Source organism: Leucoraja erinacea, chromosome 2, assembly GCF_028641065.1.
Source record: "Leucoraja erinacea ecotype New England chromosome 2, Leri_hhj_1, whole genome shotgun sequence".
Classification (NCBI taxonomy): domain Eukaryota; kingdom Metazoa; phylum Chordata; class Chondrichthyes; order Rajiformes; family Rajidae; genus Leucoraja; species Leucoraja erinaceus.
Window position 1 is genome coordinate 75,743,025 of NC_073378.1, and position 25,240 is coordinate 75,768,264.

The window sequence follows — 25,240 nt, forward strand, 5'->3', positions numbered from 1 at the left end:
ATAATAGGCATGCTCAATTGGGTTTGGATCAGGTGATTGACTTGGGCACTCAAGAATTGACCATTTTTTAGCTTTGAAAAACTCCTTTGTTGCTTCAGAAGTATGTTTGGGATCACTGTCTTGCTGTAGAATGAACTGCTGGCCAATGAGTTTTGAGGCATTTGTTTGAGCTTGTGCAGAGAGGATGTGTCTATACATTTCCGAATACATTATGCTACTACCATCAGCAGTTGTATAATGTAGATAAGTGAGCCAGTACATTCAGCAGCCATACATGCCAGACCATAACACCCCTACCACCGTGTTTCACAGATTAGGTGATATGCTTTGGATCTTGGGCAGTTCCTTCACTCCTCCATACTTTGCTTTTGCCATCACTCTGATGTAAGTTAATCTTCGTCTCATCTGTCCACAAGACCTTTTTCCAGAACTGTGGTTGCTCTTTTAAGTACTTCTTGGCAAAGTGTAACCTGGCCATCCTATTTTTGCAGCTAACCAGTGGTTTGCACCTTGCAGTGTAGCCTCTGTATTTCTGTTTATGAAGCCTTCTGCGGACAGTGGTCATTGACAAATCCATACCTGACTCCTGAAGAGTGGTTCTGATCTGTCGACTGGTGTTTGAGGAATTTTCTTTATTATAGAGAGAATTCTTCTGTCATCAGCTGTGGAGGACTTCCTTGGCCCGCCAGTCCCTTTGCGATTAGCAAGCTCACCAGTGCTCTCTTTCTTCTTAATGATGTTCCAAATAGTTAATTTTGGTAAGCCTAAGGTTTGGCTGATGTCTCTCTAACAGTTTTATTCTTGTTTCTCAGTCTGATAATGGCTTCTTTGACTTTCATTGGCACAACGTTTGGTCTTCATGTTGATAAACAGCATAAAAGTTTCCAAAGGTGATGGAAATATTGGGAGAAAGACTAGGTGTGGAGAGCTCTCTTATACCTGCATTAAGGAGGCATTTAAACACACCTGAGCAATTACAAACACTTGTGAAGCCATGTGTCCCAAGCATTATGGTGCCCTGAAATGGGGGACAATGTATAAACACAGCTGTAATTTCTACATGGTGAAACCAAAATGTGTAAAAATACCCTTTAATAAAATCTGACAATGTGCACTTTAACCACATGTGACCTTTTTTCTATTACAAATCTCAAATTGTGGAGTACAGAGGCAAATAAATAAATGATGGATCTTTGTCCCAAACATTATGGAGGGCACTGTATTTATTACAATCACAGGAATAATCATGGTAATAATAAAAAAAAAAGCACGGTAAACTATTCTAAATCCGATCAGTTTCATGCTTTTACTAATAATAATATAGGAATTAATCTGGCATGTTCATAATCTTGTACACTTTTAGGAACACAAAAACTTACATCAAATCCTTGAAGCCGTCCAACATTCATCATATCATTGCATCGTTTTGGTACGATGCACATGACTTCCACAGCTTTCTGTATATAGAAGAAAGGAAGGAAATAACAGCTTATAATAGTTTCAGGTTTAATTACATATTATAATATCTAAAATGTTTTTACACTTTCAAAAGCATCTTTCTTGGTTATATGATTCCCTGCTGGTTTTAAAAGCTGAAATTAGAGACACCTCTGTGCAAGATGCTTGTAAAAGTCCTCTGGAGTCAGAATTTTTTCTTTCTCTTTGAAAGTGATTTCCCACATCCTTGGTTTTATTTTTCCCTCCAATTTCTCACCTTCATTCCCAAATATAAGTACATGCAGCCAAAATAAGCTGTTCCATATACAGCAGTCAATAATATTTTTGTTTACCTAATTAATTGATTACTGCAAGGCACTCTGACCAACCTTTGCCCAAGGAAAGCAACGTGGCTTTAATGACCACTGGGCAGTAGTAATGGGCAGTGGGCAGTGAGTGGCAAGACGGAAGGGTATCCCCTGCAGGGTCATCAACATGAGAGGCCTGGGCCATTTGACTAAAGGTATCCACCAAACTGGCCAAATGTCTGTGTAGTTGTACGAGATCAGAAAATTAGGCTTCCAGGGATTTCGAGGAACATTCATTGGACTTGATACTCCTGGCCATGGGGCTTTACAGTAGAGAGAGAGCAAGGTGAGGCCAGGTCTCGAGAGACCCAAGAGCTAGCCAGTCACAGGGTGGCTCTCTCAACCCTCAAGGTCCACAAGGATTTCACACAAAGTATTTTTTCTAAACTTACCATGGCTTCTTCTGGGTGGTCAGTTCCTCCCACCCTGGTTCAGCCTTCAGGTCTGCTGTGGTGGCATTGATGCCATCAGTGGGCTGAAACCTTCAAATGATTTCAGATTCCCACAGAAAGTAGCAGGAGACTTGAGCCAAGGCCACATTGGAAGATGGCAAAAATCGTAGAACAATTGAGCAATGCCAATAAAGGGGCTCAGCCTAATTTAAACACCACTACACACTATTTTCTCAGAATTTTCGTAAACCTCACAACTTCTTTATATTAGTCATATATTACTTCATGAAGAATGGTAGGAATAATAGCTCCTTACATTTAGTCAGAAACTAGTAAAAAATTCTGTCCTAAATTATATACTATGTAAAATGGACCGACTCTGATAATAGCTCTACTATTGATAATTAAGAGTCAGCTTCAGACTCTGCATTTAACCAGTTTCCTTGAACACTTTCCAAAGCCAATATTGAATGAATATATCGAAAAATAACTAGGCAAACAACTGATATTGTTTGTAAATCTCCCCTCAATATAACCATATAACCATATAACAATTACAGCACGGAAACAGGCCATCTCGACCCTTCTAGTCCGTGCCGACACATAATCTCCCCTAGTCCCATATACCTGCGCTCAGACCATAACCCTCCATTCCCTTCCCATCCATATAACTATCCAATTTATTTTTAAATGATAAAAACGAACCTGCCTCCACCACCTTCACTGGAAGCTCATTCCACACAGCTACCACTCTCTGAGTAAAGAAGTTCCCCCTCATGTTACCCCTAAACTTCAGTCCCTTAATTCTCATGTCATGTCCCCTTGTTTGAATCTTCCCTACTCTCAGTGGGAAAAGCTTTTCCACGTGGAATATGGAAGGAGATGTTTTTTAAATCTATCTGAAAGTTCCAGTTGCTCTTACTAGATTTACTTAAAGTTCAGGATTTACCCAGCTGCCATGGTTTGGAACGCTGATAAATGACCTGGAACTCCACAGGCTAGTCCAATAATTTAACCACGATGCTAATGTAGGCAGTAATGTATCTAATGTTCACAAACATTTTGAAAACTTATAATACTGCATCTTAAAACTCTTAATAAATCAAAATAAACAGAAGAAAACACAAAAACAATTAAATAGATTTAAATTAATCCAATTAAATAAAATTAATATAATTTATTTTTATACTTAGCTTTCTTTTTAACAGTATTCTGCTTCACTCAAATGAATATTTGCTGTTTTGCCATGTCTGATCTGGCACAGATTCACCAGGCAGAGTTCCTCCTGCGATTACTGATAAACCATCAGGGTTTACACAGTTTTGGTGTATAGTGACAATCAGCTGTACATACTCTTGGGGCTTCCAGTTATGTACATGTTTGCATAAAATACCTCAACTTACACACTAATGTAAAAAAGGTCAGTGCTGACTATTCAGTGCAGAACTGTTGGATTTTTAGTGGATAATTGCTCTATTGGCTAAATGTTTAATTCAATCTCATCATACTATACATTTGAGGAATATATATTGATACTACTTCCATCACATTGTAATTATTAATGTTGTCACTGGTTTGATTGAACAATACCTCTAGCTCTGTTATATCTGCAGCAGCCTTCCTGGAGTATTTAAGGAAGTCCTGCGTGTTGAAAATAAATAGGATTAGCTAACATATTTCCAATAAACCAGAAAACTTTCTTTGGAATGAATATCCTCAAATTACTTGAAGTATTAGAATAAATGTTATATTATTCACAACTTTCCCATTAACAAAAACAGATAGCATCTTATTATTTTTATTGTCAATTGCTTAAATATATTTTGTTATTTTACACATTTAGCTTAATGCAGTTAAATATGAGAGGGTTCCTGCAAACTTATGAATGAACTATCAACAAAGTATTTTAGTTAACATTATGCACATGAAAAACCTAAATGTTGTCAAACTGTATCAAGTGCTAGCATACTTATTTGCAAGGATGTAAAATATAGTGCATACTCAGTAATAATTCTTTAATTCCAGGTTTCCATTGAAGAGCCTACCTTCAGCAAGAGTTGGTATTTCATTATACGCTGTACTGGTTTGATTAGCAGGTCAGTCAATTGGAGTCGATGACCAAGCCGCTGTTTTACATCCTTAAGACATTAAAATTAATATTAACACATTTTTTTTCTAAACTTCGGTGTAATAAATGTAAAGTTATATTATACTCATATGCTAATCATTTCCACCTCGGTTCTATGACATTCAACACCCTCTGGCCAACTATCTTTAGTATCTCAAATGTAACTACAGAAGAAAGTAAAACAACCACGACAATACCATGTAATATTTGTAGCCTTTGGAAAAATATAACTTTAAAATTAAATTATAATATTGAATATTGTAAATATATAAAGAACATGCACATTGAAGCTGCTTAAATGCTTGTGAGTTACTCAGAGCATCACCAAAAGTGGCTGGAAAAATATTGCCTGGACAGGACAATTAGAAATAAAGATTATAGATATTATCATCTCAAAATTATGAGGTGTTTTGATTCAATATACAAACCACAATATTTCACACCAGATTACATACAATAAAGGTATTTATCATGCTTTATACATTTACTACAGTAAATTTGGGATTGTTCAACTTCTGCCGATTCATATTTTAAAATTCACATGTATGATCGTTTCTCAAAATTCAAAACAATATATATAAAATACTCACCTCGAAATAAGTGTCAAGATATTCAGATACAATGTACTCAGATTTGGGTTTATTTTGACAGTAAACTATATACATATGCAGTCTTCTTTCCTTTTTAATTGAAATAGAAAAAAAAACAATACTGTAAATCCACTTTTAATAAAAATCAACAAAATTACTTTTTCCTTATCTTTCCTAATTTGAAGAAATATTTTCAGTTGCGTAACATGCTGCTATTTGTGTTTGTATTAATTATTTGGGAAACCATACACATTAGGTTTGTTCTGCTGCATATTAGAAAATACTTTCTTTGGAATGATGCTTTCTTTAAAAAAAAGTTACATTTATTATTGGAGGCCAATACAGTCTACTCTTGTTATTATGGACCTCTTTATAACAGATTTAGGTTATAGTGGACGGAGCATCCCCACTGTAGTCAGACACCGCTGTCTTTTTAAGATCACAGGCCTTTAGTTACACTGCGGGAGGCCATAGAAATTGATTGCTTCGATTGACACGTGCAATGACACAAAATACTGGAGTAACTCAGTGGGTCAGGCAGCATCTCTGGAGAGCATGGAGAGGTGACGTTTTGGGTTGAGACCCACCAGTCGATTGCGCCACGCATCAGACGAGGTTGAGACCCGCAGTGGTGCCGAGAGACACAGTGCCAACGTTCACCATCTCCAAGATCCCCCAAGCTGCCACCAACCTGCACTACCACCCCAGTCACTTCCCGAACAGTCCTGTCGACCTTCACCACCAAGTCCGGCTGCCATGACGGACCTACTGTCGCTAGGCCGGCCCATAGAGCTTCTTGGATTCCAGGCCCAGTTCCAGATTAAGAATCTGAAGAAGGGTCTTGGCCCGAAACATCACCTCTCCATGTTCCCTAGTGATGCTGTTTGACCCACTGAGTTACTTCAGCACATGGTGTCCTTTTGTGTATTAACCAGCATCTGTAGTTCTTTGATTCTACCACTTGTGCAATCATAATCTTTTTCTTGGTAATCCCTTACTGACAAAACATACGGGTTTTCCCAAACCAGAAACCCTGGATGTCCAGTCAGGTCCGCACACTCCTCAGAGCCCGCGATGCTGCCTTCAGGTCAGGTGACAGAGCTCTGTACAGGGCTGCTCGAGCCGACCTGAAAAGTGGTATTAAAAAGGCCAAGGCGGATCACAAGAGGAGCATAGAGTCCCACTTGTCCAGCAATAATACACGGGAGGTATGGCGGGGCATACAAGACATTACCAACTACAGAGGCTGTGCCACAAAGTCAGAAGACCTGAGTGCGCCGCTGGCAAAAAAGCTAAATTGCTTCTTCTCCCGCTTTGAAACATCACAACAGCAGCACTCACCTGCTACAGCCCTGTTCCCACCCTCACCTGGCTCCTGTACTACCCCACTCACTGTCGGGGAACACGATGTCAGACGGGTGCTCCTGGCAGTGAACCCCAAGAAGGCTACCGGCCCAGATGGAGTCCCTGGTAAGGTGCTCAAAGCGTGCGCCCACCAGCTCACTGCCATCTTCACCAGAATTTTCAATCTCTCCCTGGCCCAGGCAGTTATTCCGTCCTGCCTAAAATCAGCCACAATCGTCCCTGTGCCGAAGAAGTCTCCCATCACCAGCCTTAATGACTACCGTCCTGTTGCCCTCACTCCGGTAATCACGAAGTGCTTCGAGAGATTGGTCCTCCAGCACATCAAGGACTATCTACCACCAGACTTCGACCCCCACCAATTCGCTTATCGCCAAAACAGATCCACAGAAGACGCCATCACCGTAGCTCTCCACTCTGTGCTGAGCCATCTGGAGCAGGGGCAGAGCTACGTCCGGATGCTCTTTGTGGATTTTAGTTCAGCCTTTAACACAATCATCCCGGACATCCTCATTGGTAAACTGGTCACTCTTGGCCTCCCCACTGTCACATGTGCCTGGATTAAGGATTTCCTCACAAACCGGCCCCAGACTGTGAGACTTGGCCCCCACCTCTCCTCCACTCGCAGGTTGAGTACCGGTTCCCCACAGGGCTGTGTGCTAAGCCCCCTCTTATACTGTCTCTACACCTACGACTGTAGTCCGGCCCACAACAACAACCGCATCGTCAAATTTGCTGACGACACTACTGTGGTCGGACTTATTTCAAAGGGAGACGAGGCAGCCTACAGAGAGGAAGTCCTGAAGTTGACAACCTGGTGCTCAGAAAACAATCTGGCTCTGAACACCAGAAAAACAAAAGAGCTCATTGTCGACTTCAGGAGGCACAGCACCGACTTAGTCCCCCTACACATTAACGGCGAGTGTGTGGAGAGGGTCAACACCTTCCGGTTTCTCGGCGTCCATATCGCGGCTGACATCTCCTGGACGGACAACACGACAGCGGTCATCAAGAAGGCTCAGCAGCGGCTGCACTTCCTGAGGGTCCTCAGGAAGCACAACCTAGACTCTAACCTGCTGATGACCTTCTACCGCTCGTCCATCGAGAGCCTGCTGACATACTGCATTACAGCATGGTATGGCAGCTGCACCATGGCAGACAGGGAGAGGCTTCAGAGGGTAACCAGGACAGCGCAGAGGATCATTGGTTGCCCTCTCCCCTCCCTGATGGACATCTACACCTCCCGCTGCCTTAGCAGGGCAAAGAAGATCACCAAAGACAGCTCCCATCCTGCGTTTGGACTGTTCGACCTGCTGCCCTCTGGAAGGCGCTATAGGTGCATCAAATCCAGGACAAACAGACTCAGGAATAGCTGCTTCCCGAGAATTATATCTACCATAAATTCAAATCCACACATGCACTGACTACACCGCCCAACACGGACTTCCATCTGTATATATGTATATATGTTTGTAGCGCCGTAGAATTTGTGCACCTATTCCCCCCCCCCCATCTCCCTTCTGTTTTGTTTTTCTGTTTCTTGTTTTTTGTGTAAAATTGTATGTATGCACTGAGTACGAGCAGCTTTCAGTTTCACTGTACATGTATAGTGACAATAAATGGCATATCTATCTATCTATATCTATATCTACTCAGTTATAGCAGGCAATCAGCAATAACGGACGCCATTCTCACCCTATGATCTGTTATAACAAGGGTTCACTGTAATATACTCAAAGATTGGTTAAGAAGGTTCAATGGTTGGGTATTAATGGTGGAGTAGCAAGATGGATTCAACAGTGGCTGAATGGGAGATGCCAGAGAATAATGGTGGATGGTTGTTTGTCAGGTTGGAGGCCAGTGACGAGTGGGGTGCCACAGGGATCTGTGTTGGGTCCACTGTTGTTTGTCATGTACATCAATGATCTGGATGATGGTGTGGTAAATTGGATTAGTAAGTATGCAGATCATACTAAGATAGGTGGGGTTGCGGGTAATGAAGTAGAGTTTCAAAGTCTACAGAGAGATTTATGCCAGTTGGAAGAGTGGGCTGAAAGATGGCAGATGGAGTTTAATGCTGATAAGTGCGAGGTGCTACATCTTGGCAGGACAAATCAAAATAGGACGTACATGGTAAATGGTAGGGAATTGAAGAATGTAGGAGAACAGAGGGATCTGGGAATAACTGTGCACAGTTCCCTGAAAGTGGAATCTCATGTAGATAGGGTGGTAAAGAAAGCTTTTGGTGTGCTGGCCTTTATAAATCAGAGCATTGAGTATAGAAGTTGGGATGTAATGTCAAAATTGTACAAGGCATTGGTGAGGCCAATTCTGGAGTATGGTGTACAATTTTGGTCGCCTAATTATAGGAAGGATGTCAACAAAATAGAGAGAGTACAGAGGAGATTTAGTAGAATGTTGCCTGGTTTTCAGCAACTAAGTTACAGAGAAAGGTTGAACAAGTTAGGGCTTTATTCTTTGGAGCGCAGAAGGTTAAGGGGGGACTTGATAGAGGTCTTTAAAATGATGAGAGGGATAGACAGAGTTGACGTGGAAAAGCTTTTCCCACTGAGAGTAGGGAAGATTCAAACAAGGGGACATGACATGAGAATTAAGGGACTGAAGTTTAGGGGTAACATGAGGGGGAACTTCTTTACTCAGAGAGTGGTAGCTGTGTGGAATGAGCTTCCAGTGAAGGTGGTGGAGGCAGGTTCGTTTTTATCATTTAAAAATAAATTGGATAGTTATATGGATGGGAAGAGAATGGAGGGTTATGGTCTGAGCGCAGGTATATGGGACTAGGGGAGATTATGTGTTCGGCACGGACTAGAAGGGTCGAGATGGCCTGTTTCCGTGCTGTAATTGTTATATGGTTATATTCAGATTCAGATTATTTAATGACCACACAGTCAAGCTTGTGGAATTAATATTCAGTACAGGATGTTACACAATAGGCTGATTCCTGTCAAACATAACATGAAACACAAACAACATACAGTATACAGTACATGCACGAGGTGGCTTTGTCATATTATCATAGAGTGTTCAGAGTTCGAATTGCATATGGATAGAAACTGTTTTTAAATCGTGATGTTTTGGCAGGCAGTGAGCTGTAGCGCCTCCATGATGGCAGGTAGAAGATGTAGTGAGCTGGGTGGGAGGGATCAGAAATGATTTTCTTCACCCTTGACACGGACCGTTTGAGATTGAGTGATTCTATTGATGGGAGGGGAGTGCTGATGATTTTGGATGCTTTGTTGACAATGCGCTGTAGTTTATTACGGGAGTGAGTGTCTAAACTGCTGTACCAAACTGTTATTGATGAAGTGAGCATGCTTTGGATGATGGCTGTGTAAAATCGGATTAGGAGATGTTTCCTCACTCTGAACTTCTTGAGCTGACGGAGAAAGAAGAGTCTTTGGTTGGCTTTTTTATAAATGTTGAATGCAGAACTGAAGCCTATGAACAGGATACGGGCGTAAGTGTTGGCGGTTTCCAGGTGTTGTAGAGTGTGATGGATGGCCAGGTTGACTGTGTCTTCTACTGACCTGTTGGCTCTATATGCAAATTGATATGGGTCCATGTTGGAGGAAGTGCTGGTTTTGAGGTGAGCGAGAATAATGCGCTCAAATGACCTCATGGCCACGGATGTAAGGGCAATCGGTCTGTAGTCATTGAGGCAGGATGTTGTGTTAGACTTGGGCACAGGAATGATGGTGGATTGTTTGAAGCACTGGGGCACTGAACATGGGCAGAGTCTGGCCTGTTGGTAAAATGTGCTTTGTCTTTTAAAATGATCTGCTTTATTATTGACACCACATGTACAGACGGACCTATGGATGTGAAGGCTGAAATTCTGCAATTAAACTTTTGTAAGGTAAAAAAAGAGGAGGAAATACTGTTGCAAATTGTAACTCACATGTTTGACAAAGAGCGAAGCGAGTTTATCAGGGTCCTCAAGGCACTTCTCCAACTCACCAAGAAAGAAGCTAATGATAAATATATAATAAAAAATAAATCAAGAGAACAAGAGTGCTTTTTGTCATATGCAATGGATATGGACTGGAACAATGCAAGTCTTATGTGTTGCAGCTTTACAGGCACATTATACAATGAATTATCGTTATTCTGACTAAGCTTTACAATATAGCGCAAAGACCAAAGTAACTTGCTGAAATTCAATAGCCAGATTCAGCTATTAATTTTGTCTCAACCATACCCTTGAATCTTTTGTAAGCAACCCTAGATCTCCTCAGGTGAGGCTTTAGTTTTGTAATCATGTCAAGTCAAATCAAGTTTATTGTCAAATGTACAACTGTAGTGAGATGCAGGTACATCGAAAATCATGCTTGCAGCAGCATCACAGGTACACGGACTCAGCCTATTCATAAAAACAATAATTAACCTAACTATAATAACATTTAAATGTTTCTTCCTTCTGAAAAATCAAATGATTTGTACATAGAAATTGTGAAAGAACAACCTTCTGGGTCTTTCAAGGAAAAAAAGTTACATATTGGGTGAAAATAAATGAGAATGTTTCATTTACCAGAATGCTGCCTGGAATAAAGGCTTTAAGCTAACGGGAGTGATTGGATAGACGGATTGTTTTTTCTGTAACTTCGGTAGTTTAGGGGAGACTCGATATATTTGAAATTATTAGAGGCATAGACAGGGTAAACAGTCAGAACCTTCGCCCAGGGTGGTAATGCCTAACACCACAGGGCAGTGCTATAAAACGAGATGGGGACAACTTAATGAAGATGTGCAGGGCAAGTTTTTTTTAAACAGAGTAGAGGGGGCCTACATGGAAGTGCAGGGAATTGAGGAATATGGATCGTGTATAGGCAGATGAGATCAGTTTAACTTGGTATCATGTTTGGCACAAACACTGTGGCCCAAAGGGCTCTTTCCTGTGCTGCACTGTTCAATACTCTGTTCAATGTGTGAAAAGAGAATGTGTGATAAACAAGATTCTATGAATATTAAGCTTTAAAATGTAAATGGTGAGGCCGGAGGCAGATTAGGCCGTGAAGGATTTATTTCATGGCTTCAAACTCCGAAAAAACGATACACTATAATTTCTTGAGTAAGAAATATGCCTAATTTGCAAAATCAGTATAATGACAAAAACATTAAAAACTACGCTTTTTAACAGATGTAATTTTCGTTCACAGCATGTAAGCTGACAAAATGTGGCTGTTCACTTGGAAAGGGAATTGAATGTATAAGTGGGAAGATTATGCTTGTTACACTGGGTTTTTGTGAGAGTACACAGAGTTTTGGTCTCCTTATTAGATAAAGATTATTAATGCAATAGAAACAGTTCTGAGAAGGTTTATTAGACTAATACTGGAAATGAGTGGGTTGCTTTTTGACAGGAAATGAAGGGCCAGTCTTTTATCCTTCGGAATTTAGGAAACTTGACTAAAGCATATGAAATTCTGAGCTGTCCTGAAAGGATAGATGTGGGGAGAATGTTTTATCTTGTGGGAGGATCAAGAACTAATGTTCACTGTTTAAATAGGGATTGAATATTTAAGACATGGATGTGGCAAACTTTTGGACTGCAAGTCATTCAAACTCTCTTCCTCAAAAGATGTGTGGAAACATATTCTTTGAATCTTTTTAAGACAGAGGTAAATAGAGGGCGCTAATGTCTTCATGTAGTATGCTACTACATCCCAATTGCTGACCACACCTCAGTTTTGTGTTAAACTTTTACCCAGCACACAGCCATGCAGCAAAGCGTTCTGCAGAGGAGCAGGATTAAGTTGAAAGAAAGAGGCAAAAGTCAGAAAATAGAGAGTCAACAAAACCCAAGGCTGATGCTTAAACATTCCTTTGTTTAAAATGTTATTAATTCAATCATTCAAAAAACAACGGTTCCAGCTCTGATCCTCTGACACAGTCCTAGAGACTGAAAAACATTCACATCAAGCTATAGGTTTTCGGTTCTTAAGCCAATTTCTTATCTCTTTTGCTACGTAACCCTTTTAATCGATGGGGCTCAATTTTTCAATGGCTTTTGTGTTTGACAGTCAAATGCTTGCTAAAAATCCTTATAGTCGACGTCCACTGCATCTTGCTTAGCACCTTATTGAAAAAAATCACCATATTTTACCCTTTTACAAACTGCACGTGCTTTACTTTATTACCTTAAATCTCCAATGTCCTCTAATTGTTTCTGATTATTGATTCTAAAAGCTTCCTCATCGTCAAAGTAAAACTAACTAGTCTGAAGGTCAAGGAAGTGGTTAGTTTATCGTCTGCTTTGGTTTGGGTAAAATATAAGGTAGATCCAAAATGTTTCTAGAGATCACGTTACTGTTTAGTTCCAAAAGTTGAATTTAATTTTTCTCACCATAACTCACTTATTATTCTCTTTTAATCACAATTATCTGTCACCAGTGAAGTATTTTATGGCAGAATGATTGAGGAAAGACTGTTCTAACGATTGAATTAAAAAAATGGCAATTTAAAATAGTCACAAAAAAAGAGAGAATAATTTATCAGAAATATCTTTATATAGAACTAAATTACCATCGAGAAATATGAAGGAAAATGTAGAAAATAATTTGAAACAGGCAAGATCAGAGATATAGCAAGAAACTGGAATGATGAGAATAGGCACAAAATACCATGACAATACCATGTGTGAGAAAATCAGCCAGATCTACTCCTTTTCTGGATCCCAATTTGTCTGCATTTAATTGCTTCCAACAGTGCAAGAAGATCCACGTTTTAGAAAGGATGAAAAACCACAAATGAAATTATACAAACATTTTCAAAATTTTCCAATGTACCTTGGCTTGGCTGCAAATCAGATTTTCCATTGCCTGGAGAAGATTCATTAAATGTTTGTAGTTTTTGTATACAACAAAATCTGATTCTGTGTCCGTGCAGACTGTGGATATTGGGTCAGAATATGTATAATATAGTGTGCTTAAAAACTGGCTGGTTTGACTTGACTGGGAAAAGATGCAGACGACCACTCCAAATGTTTCCCAACAGTTTAAAATCACTCACTTTAAGCTCAAAGAAAGGCAAAATAATAATTTTACATACTCTCTGTGCCAGTCGTAGATCTGATGTATGTTACCAAACACAATCTTGTCTTTCCCCTTCATGTCATCGGGGACACCATCTTCTTTCATCACAGCTATGTAACCCTGAAGAGAAAAACATTTATTTCTGTTATGTTTATGCCTTTCGAATGATAAATATGCACATTTACAAGCCACAATTGCAGCATCAAAACTAGTACTGCATTTATTATGTGTAAGAATAATAATAATAATAATACATTTTATTTATGGGCGCCTTTCAAGAGTCTCAAGGACACCTTACAAAAATTTAGCAAGTAGAGGAAAAACATGTAAGCGGAATTAAATAAATAGTGCAGACATGACTAGTACACAAATTAAATTCAATTCAAAACACAATATGAGGCAAATCAAGCACAGATGAAAAGGGATGGGGACGTGGGGCTAAGGACAGGCAGAGGTGAAGAGATGGGTCTTGAGGCGGGACTGGAAGATGGTGAGGGACACAGAATTGCGGATCAGTTGGGGGAGGGAGTTCCAGAGCCTGGGAGCTGCCCTGGAGAAGGCTCTGTCCCCAAAACTGCGGAGGTTGGACTTGTGGATGGAGAGGAGACCGGCTGATGTGGATCTGAGGGACCGTGAGGGTTTGTAGGGGGAGAGGAGGTCAGTGAGATATGGGGGGGCCAGATGGTGGAGGGCTTTGTAGGTGAGGACCAGGATTTTGTAGGTGATCCAGTGGGAGATGGGAATCCAGTGAAGTTGTTTGAGGACTGGAGTGATGTGATGCCAGGATTTGGTGTGGGTGATGAGTCGGGCGGCTGCGTTCTGGACCAGTTGGAGTCGGTTGATATAGGTGGATCTGATGCCAAGGAGAAGTGAGTTGCAGTAGTCCAGTCGGGAGGAGATGAAGGCATGGATGAGTCTTTCAGCAGCGGGAGGTGTGAGAGAGGGTCTGATTTTGGCGATGTTGCAGAGGTGAAAGAAGGAGGTTTTAATGAAATGGCGGATGTCAGGCTCAAGGGAGAGGGTGGAATGAAAGATCACGCCAAGGTTGCGGGCCTGGGGAGATGGGGAGACAGTGGTGCTGTCGATGGTGAGAGTGGGGTTATTGATTTTGCTGAGTGTGGATTTGGAGCCTATGAGGAGGAATTCTGTAAGAAGGAACTGCAGATGCTGGTTTAAACCAAAGATAGACACAAAAAGCTGGAGTTACTCAGCGGGACAGGCAGCATCTCTGGAGAGAAGGAATGGATGATCTTTTGCGTCGAGAACTTTCTTCATACCTACCCTCAATCATTAGTAAAGTAATGAAAGGTGTTGGCAACAGTACTTTCAAGTGACACTTACCCTGTAATAACCTGCTTACCAATGTCCAGTTCCGGCTTTGCCAGGACCACTGGACTCCTGACTTATCACACCCATTATACAAACAAGCAAGTTTGCTGATGATGCTAAAGTGGGTAATTTTGCACATAGTGAAAATAGTTGTGAAAAATTGCAGCAGGATCATGATCGATTAGCCAAGTGGGCTGAGGAATTGTTGATGGAATTTATTACAGAGAAATGTGAGGTGTTGCATTTTGGGCAGTCTAACATGGGCAGGACCTACACAGTGAATGGTAGGGTTCTGGGGAATGTTGTAGACTAGAAAGAACTAGGAGTGCAGGTGCATAGTTCCTTGAAGGTGAGTCACAGGAAGATAAGGTGGTCAAAAAGGCTTTTGGCATTTTGGCCTTCACCAGTCAGAGTATTGAGTATAGAAGTTGGGAGGACATGTTGCAGTTGTATCAGACGTTAGTGAGGCTGCATTTAGAGTATTGTGTCCAGTTCTGGGCACTATGTTTTAGGAAAGATGTTGTCATGCTGGAAAGGGTACAGTGAAGATTTACGAGGATGCTGCCAGGACTAGAGGGTCGGAGCTATACGGAGAGGTTGAGCAGGCTGGGACGCTATTCCTTGAAGCGCAGGAGGATGAGTGATCTTATAGAGGTGTATAAAATCATAAGGTCATGTGATAGGAGCAGAATTAGGCCATTTGGCCCATCAATACTCCGACATTCATGGCTGATCTATTTCTCAATGCTAACCCTATTCTCCTGCCTTCTCCCCATAACCCCTGACACCCAATTAAAAAGGAATCTGAGGGGTAACTTTTTTACACAAAGGGAGGTGGCGGTATGGAACAAGCTGCCAGAGGAGTAGTTGAGGCAGGGACTATCCCAACGTTTAAGAAACAGTTAGTCAGGTACATGGATAGGACAGGTTTAGAGGGATATGGACCAAACGCTGGTAAGTGGGACTAATGTAGTGTGGACATGTTGGCCAGTGTGGGCGTTGGCAGTGTGGACCTGTTTCCATGCTGTATTACTCTATGACCATCTGCTACTTTCAAAATAGGGCTGTTGCAATTCTTTAACCACACAGAGTAAGTGCATAATACTGGACATTTGTAATGAATTACATACAAACCCACCTCTACCACGCATCCCAGGTCCCTCACGTAATCACGCTCAGTTTCAACCAACTCCTGTAACACATAGCTAAAAGAAGAAAGTTATTAGATGATATTTTAAAATATATATAATTTTGGCTTAAGAACAGCATCTCATATAGAAACATAGAAAATAGGTGGAGTAGGCAATTTGGCCCTTCGAGCCTGCACCGGCATTCAATATGATCATGGCTGCTCATCCAAAATCAGTAACCCGTTCCTGCTTTCTCCCCATATCCCTGGATTCCGTTAGCCCTAAGAGCTAAATCTAACTCATCCTTGAATACAACTATGTAAATGTGTCTGTGAAGCATAGTAATTGTCTTATGGACTGTAATTGGCTCATGTCACAGCCAGCCAGCATTGAGGAGCAACGATGTGCTCGTGATCCACTTTGTAACTTACCTCACACTGAGCTGGAATTCAGTCCCTTAGACAGGTCCTGAATAGCAACGGAAATAGTGAGCACTGCTGTCAAATTTACTTTGCGAGTTTATTAAGCCTTTTTCCTCAGCATAACATTCAGCAAAATACAAGACACAATAAAAAGAAACTATTAAAACATAATTATGTAATTAAGCATTTAAATATATTTAGAAATCTAAAATGTTAGAAAACACTTATAACAAGTACATTTACTTTAATTTAATCAATTTTAAATTTTGCAAGTTACCTGAAACATTTATGTCTTCATTGAAATGAATGGAGGATTTGAATCTGCACCAGATCTAACGTGACAGGTTCAGTGGGCAGATTTCCTAATTGTGAGGAAACTTAGATGTTGGTGCTCCATTGCTAGACTCCACAAAGAGTTCATTGTTGGAGGAGGGCAGAATGACAGTTGTGATAAAATTAAGGATTTTGTATTCATACGTGTTGTCCGTAAAAGTGCTCTGAACTGATAAAGGGAACTCCCTGTAAAATTGCTGATCATTGCTGAGCTCATACAAATAGATGGGATAGGCAGAATTATATAAATTTGTTGATGTTTTATTTTATGATGATGTGTGGATTGCAATCATGTCTTTAAATTTGTTCAAGTACCATTAAAATAATGAAAAACAATTTAAAGGGCCTGTCCCACTTACGCAACCCTTACAGGCGACTGCTGGCACCCATCATAGGTCGCCAAAATTTTCAACATGTTGAAAATTCAGCGGCGACCAGAAAGATGCTATGACTCTTTGGAGACCTCTCACGACCATACAGGCGACCCCATGCAACATGTTATGGGTGACTTCTCACGACGTGAGAGGTTTCCAAAGAGTCGTAGCGACTCTCTGGTCGCCATTGAATTTTCAACATGTTGAAAGTTTTGGCGACCTATGACGGTTGCCGGCAGTCGCCTGTAAAGGTCGCTTAAGTGGGACAGGCCCTTGAGGAATAATCCTAGTCAAAGACAAATGATCACTGCAATAATTCCAAACCTGCCTATTATTGTAAATCATAACTTATCCAATTTATTATGATGTAACCTTCAATGAAACGTACTAAGTAATGTCATATTCTGTCCACATGAATAATAGTTTGAAGAAATTTTCATTGAAATATATTTGCTCATCCAAACTAAATGAATAATACATTGCTGTTAATGGTGAAATTACTTACTGGCGCCTCTTCAAGGAACTCGATTTCCTTTCTTCCATTTCATCAATGGGAGAGGAGGAGGAAGTACACAGCAAAGAATTATCAGATGGGTTGAAAGATGGACTGCTGCTGTCTGCTTGATCAACAGAGAGGGACGTTGGACGATCCTCCAGAGCCTGTAAGTTATTTATGAATGCATGAAAATATAATTTACCAGCTTTAGTCATTGTAATACAAAAAAAAAAATTTCAGCTGTCTGTTCGATTGTTGTTACTTTGTTTACAACATCATATTTTGAATATATAACTGTTTCTAACTGAATGTAAACAACCCGAAGAAAGTACGTGTACTTTGTCGTTGAGAAGGTTGTGGTGGCCTTCTTAAACGTGTGAAGGTTGTGCAATGGTGCAAGTATCAAGGGAATTCTACCATTCCAATACAGCCACCATGAACCGTTGGACACTGAATCAAGTTAGTAAAGTTGTGCTAGCAGCCTTCTAAACCTTACCCTGAATTTGAATGCAACCCTGACTGAAAAGTCATGCAACGAGACCTGGGTGTCATGGTACACCAGTCATTGAAAGTAGGCATGCAGGTGCAGCAGGCAGTGAAGAAAGCGAATGGTATGTTAGCATTCATAGCAAAAGGATTTGAGTATAGGAGCAGAGAGGTTCTACTGCAGTTGTACAGGGTCTTGGTGAGACCACACCTGGAGTATTGCGTACAGTTTTGGTCTCCTAATCTGAGAAAGGACATTCTTGCCATAGAGGGAGTACAGAGAAGGTTCACCAGACTGATTCCTGGGATGTCAGGACTTTCATATGAAGAAAGACTGGATAGACTCGGCTTATACTCGCTAGAATTTAGAAGATTGAGGGGGCATCTTATAGAAACTTACAAAATTCTCGATTGTTCCCGATGTTGGGGAAGTCCAGAACAAGGGGTCACAGTTTAAGGATAAGGGGGAAATCTTTTAGGACCGAGATGAGAAAAACATTTTTCACACAGAGAGTGGTGAATCTCTGGAATTCTCTGCCACAGAAGGTAGTTGAGGCCAGTTCATTGGCTATATTTAAGAGGGAGTTAGATGTGGCCCTTGTGGCTAAAGGGACCAGGGGGTATGGAGAGAAGGCAGGTACAGGATACTGAGTTGGATGATCAGCCATGATCATATTGAATGGCGGTGCAGGCTCGAAGGGCCGAATGGCCTACTCCTGCACCTATTTTCTATGTTTCTATGTTAGTCATCCCTTATAGGCAAAATTGCATATTGCCACTTCCTGTTAACTGGTGGAAATGCTGAAATAGTGTGTTGAGGGGGCGGGACCTAACGGGTCGCATTTGGTCTAGTTAATTCTAAATTGGTGCTCAACTTTTTTACATTAAGAAATAAGATATGCATTGTAGAACTGAACATTGCTACACTGTAGGATTAGACATTCACTGGAAGAATATCGGAGAGTAGTTGAATTAATTTTAATCTGTGACAATAAATAAGTATCCCTCTTACCATTTTACTTTTCACGAGTTCCTCAATAGCACTAACAAGCTCTGCTGCACTGGGTGTCTCTGAACTGGTGGGGCGTACTGATAAGCGTGAGGATGCCTAAGGGAAAAATAGGGAGAAAGTTCACTGAAGGAATACCCTCTTTTGGGACACCTGCTATGAAAGCCAAATAAATAAAGACTAAACAAAACATTATTAAAATACTGTGATTAATCATCATTAAAGGACATCCAGGTATTTCTACAACACATTTGTTGAGATTTACATTTTTTTAAAGGGGACAAGGCTCACCATGTCTGAGGCATCCTCAAAGTACATTCGGATGTATGGATTTGTTTCCAGACCAGGACTGCAGGAATTTAGGAGATCTCTGGCCTCAAAAGCAATCTGACGTCAACTTATGTCTAGTTGTACAAAAGTGCATGCAGCTGGTAGAATATTGTGGGAACCAACAGTAAGGATTTCTGGGTAGGGAAACTGAGCCAATCAGAGTAAAGTTTAAGTACATGGTTTTTATGTGCTTCATGTACCATTAGGGTGCACAACAGACTGAATTTCCACATGATGGTTGTAATTAAAAAAAACAAGGATACTTGTCAAACAGGAGGTTCGTTAAGCACAATAAACAACTTTCAACATTAATTCTTTTTTTTATTTAAAAAAAAGATTGATATGGTTAAGTTGAACCTTGCGGATAGCAAGCTTCACACAACATTTAGCCAAAGTAGCTGAGGAACATGAAAAGCAATTCAACAGAAAGGTCAAGACAGGAAGCATAATGATTTAAATGGAAAGATAAGGGAACTGAGAAAATACAGATACCGAACATAAATCAACATAATGCTGTGAGAGAGTACATTAAAAAAGAGAAAACAAATCAATTAGTTACTGCATAGAAGTTATCTTTTCACATAATGAAAGATTTCACGCAAAATGTTAACACAATTTAACTATTCTTCTGTAACTAAAACCTTCAGTGAAGTTCTAAGCAAATGGTAAATAATTAGGGAATAGATCTATCACAAATGCTAAACTGCTGATTTAAAGTTCAATTTTACATACAATGAAAATAATATCCTCTTTAATTGTACTGAAACAATCTAAACGTTGAATATTAACTATTGACAATTATAGTTCTGATGGGAAGTTTATTTAGAAGTGGAATTCTCCAATGTATTTGCATGGATTAAAAAATAAATTAAAAAGGTACTTTTCAATTGTTTTACTTATGTCAATACAAATACTTCATTTACTTAACCTTAAATTTGTAAAGAATTATAACATCTTTAAAATCAAAAAGGTAAATTAGATTATCTTTATCTTTAATTTTTGAAGGAACCGTCCATTAGGTTTACCTCAGAAATGTTACAATTAGCCTTTTGTTATATAAATTTGAAAGATGCAATGTCTTACCTTGTCATCCTGGGAATCAGGCTGGAGAAGACTGTGTTGCTGAATTGCCATTGGAGGGGGAAGAGGCACAGCATCTGCCCCCTCTTCACCTTCTTCTTCCCCACAGCTCTGCATTCCTGAAGACGATGATTTTGAAAGTGTGCCGCTGCTGAGTCCTTCATTTCGTCCCCTCTGTGGAGAGAAAAACATCAACACCAATAAACACCGGTTCATCAAGGCAATCCTAGCTATTGTGATAATTAATGAAAGCAGGGAGGGATTCATCATTGAATTGGTCATGGTAAGTGTGCAATACAACAGCAGTAGTGTGTTGCATTCCATTTCTGAAATCCAGTTCCATTGACCAACAGGACCTCATTTCAAAAGCAAAGCACAACATGTAGGGTGCATGCCCAAGATGAATCTCTGATAATTAAAGCCAAAAATGCCTAAATATGTCTTCAATTATGTAAGCACTGGCATGTTCCAATTTTAGTGGTGAAAATTGGAATCCTTTCTCTCTTTTATTTGTTCTTGCTAATGGAGCCATATTACATCCACACCATTGCTGGATTCTGCTGCGTTTAATACTGATATTCTCTGTTATATCTTTTTATCTTCTGAAAATCGAGATACTTTTAGTTATCTTTTATCTCCTCTTAGAAATGTAATGGTTCATTTCCCAGGATATCTTAAAATTGATTGTGTGATAATTTTGTTTCACAGAGTGGTGAATCTCTGGAATTCTCTACCTTGAGTTTGTAGAGATGGGACCATTAGAAGTATATAATGAAGAGGTAGCTATATTTTTGAAAGTTAGGAGAATGTGGAACTACACAGATGTCGAGTTGAAAAAACAAATGTCAAGAACAGCAGGTGGCTTAGAAATAAAGTGATGTTAAAATTGTGCATGAAAATGAAACGGTAGATGTGTGGAAATCTTTTAGTTAGAATCAGTTTTCATGGTAGAGAAAAATGATAAATCCATGATTATCTTGACCAAGTTAATACCAAGTTGGAAGAGGTTTACACAACAAATGTGCATATATCAGCAATGAAAAACATGTCATAATGAATGACGATCTTCAGGACCAGATAGTTTACACCTCAATTTCATAATTAGTAAAAAACGTTTCAGATCATTGGGAAAACCAGTGGGAAATTATGCAAGGCTGTAACCATGAATCCAACGAATTTGTAAAGCGAAAGTCAATGTGATTATTTCCGAGCTGATTGTTTGAAAAAAACTTTTTAAAGTAGTAACTAGAGATTTTTTACGGATGCTATTTATAAAGAAAGCATATCATAAAGTACCTCACATTTGACTGTTGGCTGACACTGAAGCTCATGTGTTTGAAGACAACTTATTGACTTGACTAGGAAACTGTCCTCTGGCATGAGGCAGAGAGAAAGAATAATGGACTGGTATTCAAATTGTCAGGATGCAACTTCTAGTATCCTGCTAGGATCCATTTAGAGGCATGACCATTCCCTGTACTTATAAATGACTCTGGTTTTGGGATTGACAGTCAAGTCTAAAATAAGCTGCATGATAAACAATGTGAATAAAAACATTATATTATGAACAGAGTTATGACTCTGCCACAGAAGGTAGTTGAGGCTAGTTCATTGGCTACATTTAAGAGGCAGTTAGATGTGGCCCTTGTGGCTAAGGGGATCAGGGGGTATGGAGAGAAGGCAGGTCTGAGTTGCAGGATACTGAGTTGGATGATCAGCCATGATCATATTGAATGGCGGTGCAGGCTCGAAGGGCCGAATGGCCTACTCCTGCACATAATTTCTATGTTTTTATGAAAAGTAAAGTTGCCAGGAAAAGGACTAAGGCTTATTATTGAGAGCAAATTAGAATCCAGCAAATGATGATCAAGAAGAGTAAAACAGGATACAATAGTAAACTAGCAAGAAGCAAAAGACAGACGAGGACCTTCTCTAGAAATGTCAAAAGGGAAAGAACAGCAAGGGTAAATATGATCCCTTTTAGACAGAGGCTGGAGAATTTATAATGGAGAAAACATAATGACAGAGGAATTAAACAAATACTTTGCGTCTCTCTTCATGGACGAAGCCACAGAAAACTTCCCAGAAATACTGGAGAACCATGTTCCAGTGCAAATGCAGAAAAAAAAGAAACCAGTATTAGTTTAAAAAATACTATTAAAGAGATTAATCTGCTTGAAACCTGTTAAATCCCCAAAAATTCAACATCTCATCCTAGCATTTTGAATGAGGTGGTTGGAGATTTAGGATACTCCAATTTTCATCGTCTAAAATTCTGTTGATTCTGGAATAGTTCTTGCAGGTTGTGGAGTCGCAAATGTGACTGCTATTTAAGAAACAATTTAAGAAGAGACTGCACTTCTGACCTGATATTGGTCGTCAGGAAGGTACTGGAAACTAGGATAAAAAGATACAATATCAAAAGACTCAAAAATAATTCGTCTGAAATTAGATTTGTTTTCAATGGATGAAATCTGTAGCATTCCCTACCCTACAAGACTCTGAAGGCTCAGTCATAGATGCCAAAACAGAGATCAACAGTTTGGTGGATATTAAAGGAATCAAGGAATAAAGGCACAGAGCATGAAAAATTAGATTGAGGTAGGTTGCCACTTATGACCGTGCCAGGGTAGGTTTGGGAGAACCGAATGGCGTATTCTGGCTTCCAAGTTTTGCTCTTAGGCTTTTAATTGAGTGAATGATAAATGTATTTTAATATCTGCAAACATGAGGTAATCCATTTTTGACCAAAGGACATTAGAATGAAAAACTTTCTAAAAATGAAAAAGGAGTGATGGCTCAAAAAGGTCCTGATACATAGATGATTAGAACATCTGCATATGTACAACAAATAATCATAATGGAATGCTTGCTTTTTTTAATCGTAACCAAAAATATTAAGGGAAGTGAAGGAATATTGTATTTGCTCACAGATTAGCTATGAACTTCTGAAATAAGACTTAAGGCACTATGAAGCTAGTACTTTTCTTATGATCCAAGGACAATGTGAAACACATGCTTATAAAATGTTTTATCAGCTTTTGAAATAAGAGTCTAATTACTTTATGAGCTTCTGGATTATTTAAATTGTTTTTACTCTTAACCACTATATAAAATGTTTCACCACAATTTCAAGATCAGTCACTCACCTCATCCACTGTTTCTTCCTGGGGTGTAGCTGCATTCTCATCAGAGTCCTTCTGAGTTCCAGTATCAGCACTTTTTCGGACATCCCTGCTCTTTTTGTGTTTGTGGGCCAGTTTCTTAACATGGCCATCTGCTTTTCCACTGCTGAGACGCCTTACAGGACTGGTGAGCCACTTCCTCAGAGTATTACCTGGGCGCTTTGGGCCTGGTGAACTTTGAGTTGTACTTACAGAGTGAGGCTGAAGTGAGGTCACTGAGGCAGGAGGACTTGCATCGTTGCTGGACACTGAAAGTGAATCTGTGGAACAAAGCACAAATGGTAAAAATCTACTGGATACAGGAGTTGCAAGTTTACATGTGGCATTTCTCTACAACGGAATAGACCAAATTGAATGATAGAATAAAGTAATCGGGTTTTACAAGGAAAGAAACTGATTCAATGGTCCTTTTACATCTTACACAAGCAATGTATTGTGGGGATAAATGGGTTAAAACAAGATCTGCAGTAAAACATTTTACGTGTCATTATTTATTGAACAAAATAATTCTATGCATGTTCATGAGAGTATCCTTCAGGTACTGCAAGTTGTTATTGACACACAATATTAAGAGGTTCTCACTGTTGTGGCATTTACAATCAACAGATTCATAAGAGATGGTACACTTGATATTCAAAATCACATAGAAACAGGTGGCAGTCATTGGTCCACTAATATTGGAGGGTTTACTCCAGTGCTAAGATGAGTCAATGGCAGCTTTATGGGAACATAGGACTGCCCTACTCAGCTCTGCAACTGTGATGTGCAGTATGATGGATGGTGCTGTATCAATCAATTGTACTCAAACAAGTTGATGCAGGTGTATTTGTCAATTCAGTCAGGCATGCTGCAACTGAAATACTCTTAACAACGAACAGCAAAGTATGATATTCATAGCAGATTATGTACCCTGCCTTGAAGTTTAAAATGCATTTTTTGTTCATTAATTGCAAGCAGCTCTTTAATATTTGTTCAATGCGTAGGTTACTTTGAAAACACATTACTGCTAGATTGATATGATCGAATGATTTTCCTGATCAGTATGTCACTGCACACATGATTGTGATCAAAACTTTGCACAACAATTATTCAATACATCTCCCTCTTCATTCTTAACAGGGATGACTAAAACATTTAAACAATAATAAGAGCCAAAACTATTTAGTGAGGTACATGATAGAATAAAGTGAATTAATACAGCTGGAGTGGAAGTTTTGTTCCATTACTTGTTATAAAGATTACAGCTGGAAGGTAAATCTCAGAGAAAACTAATCAATATCTGAATATGAGAAAAGTTAAAATGACAACCATTCCTTCCCCCCCTCGCTGAGAGATTTAACTATAGATTTGTAAATTTTATTGTTATTTGATTTTTCAAGTGATTTTACGTATATCTCTACTGGGGGAGGTCTGTCGTTATCCCATTGTAAATCTAAATAACTGGATAGTCTTCATCTTTCATTACATTCAGAAAATGAATGCATACAATTCATTTTTCAGAAAAGAGAATAATCACTAGATGCCTATATTTACAAGGAAAGTTGACAACTATTTAGCTGCAGAAAGAAAACATTTCATTGAATTGGTAACTCTGACATCACTGTATTTATTTTCACTTTTTTTTCTTCTTTGAAACTAATTCTGAAGATCACCATGACCAAATATTTGCTTACAATCCAAATGCAAACATTTAAAAGTGATATTTTATTTAAGCTTTTTTGAAATTGCTTGCTTGAA

The 25,240-nt window shown here is 39.5% G+C and overlaps 1 protein-coding gene across 4 annotated transcripts in view; it reads right to left on the reverse strand.

Annotated features, from left to right (window-relative positions):
- LOC129711306 (triple functional domain protein) overlaps window positions 1–25,240 on the reverse strand; it is a 333,015-nt gene that overhangs the window by 45,640 nt on the left and 262,135 nt on the right. For 3 of the 4 annotated variants that reach the window (XM_055658878.1, XM_055658868.1, XM_055658894.1), the window contains 11 exons: window positions 23,468–23,763; window positions 20,322–20,492; window positions 18,912–19,007; window positions 17,423–17,577; window positions 15,797–15,863; window positions 13,346–13,449; window positions 10,197–10,266; window positions 4,916–5,005; window positions 4,243–4,335; window positions 3,788–3,838; window positions 1,380–1,457 (listed from right to left, as the gene is read on the reverse strand). In XM_055658878.1, coding sequence (XP_055514853.1) covers window positions 1,380–1,457; window positions 3,788–3,838; window positions 4,243–4,335; window positions 4,916–5,005; window positions 10,197–10,266; window positions 13,346–13,449; window positions 15,797–15,863; window positions 17,423–17,577; window positions 18,912–19,007; window positions 20,322–20,492; window positions 23,468–23,763 — 1,271 coding nt within the window. The remainder of the gene's footprint in view (window positions 1–1,379; window positions 1,458–3,787; window positions 3,839–4,242; window positions 4,336–4,915; window positions 5,006–10,196; window positions 10,267–13,345; window positions 13,450–15,796; window positions 15,864–17,422; window positions 17,578–18,911; window positions 19,008–20,321; window positions 20,493–23,467; window positions 23,764–25,240) is intronic. The other variant, XM_055658886.1, reaches the window with a different exon arrangement.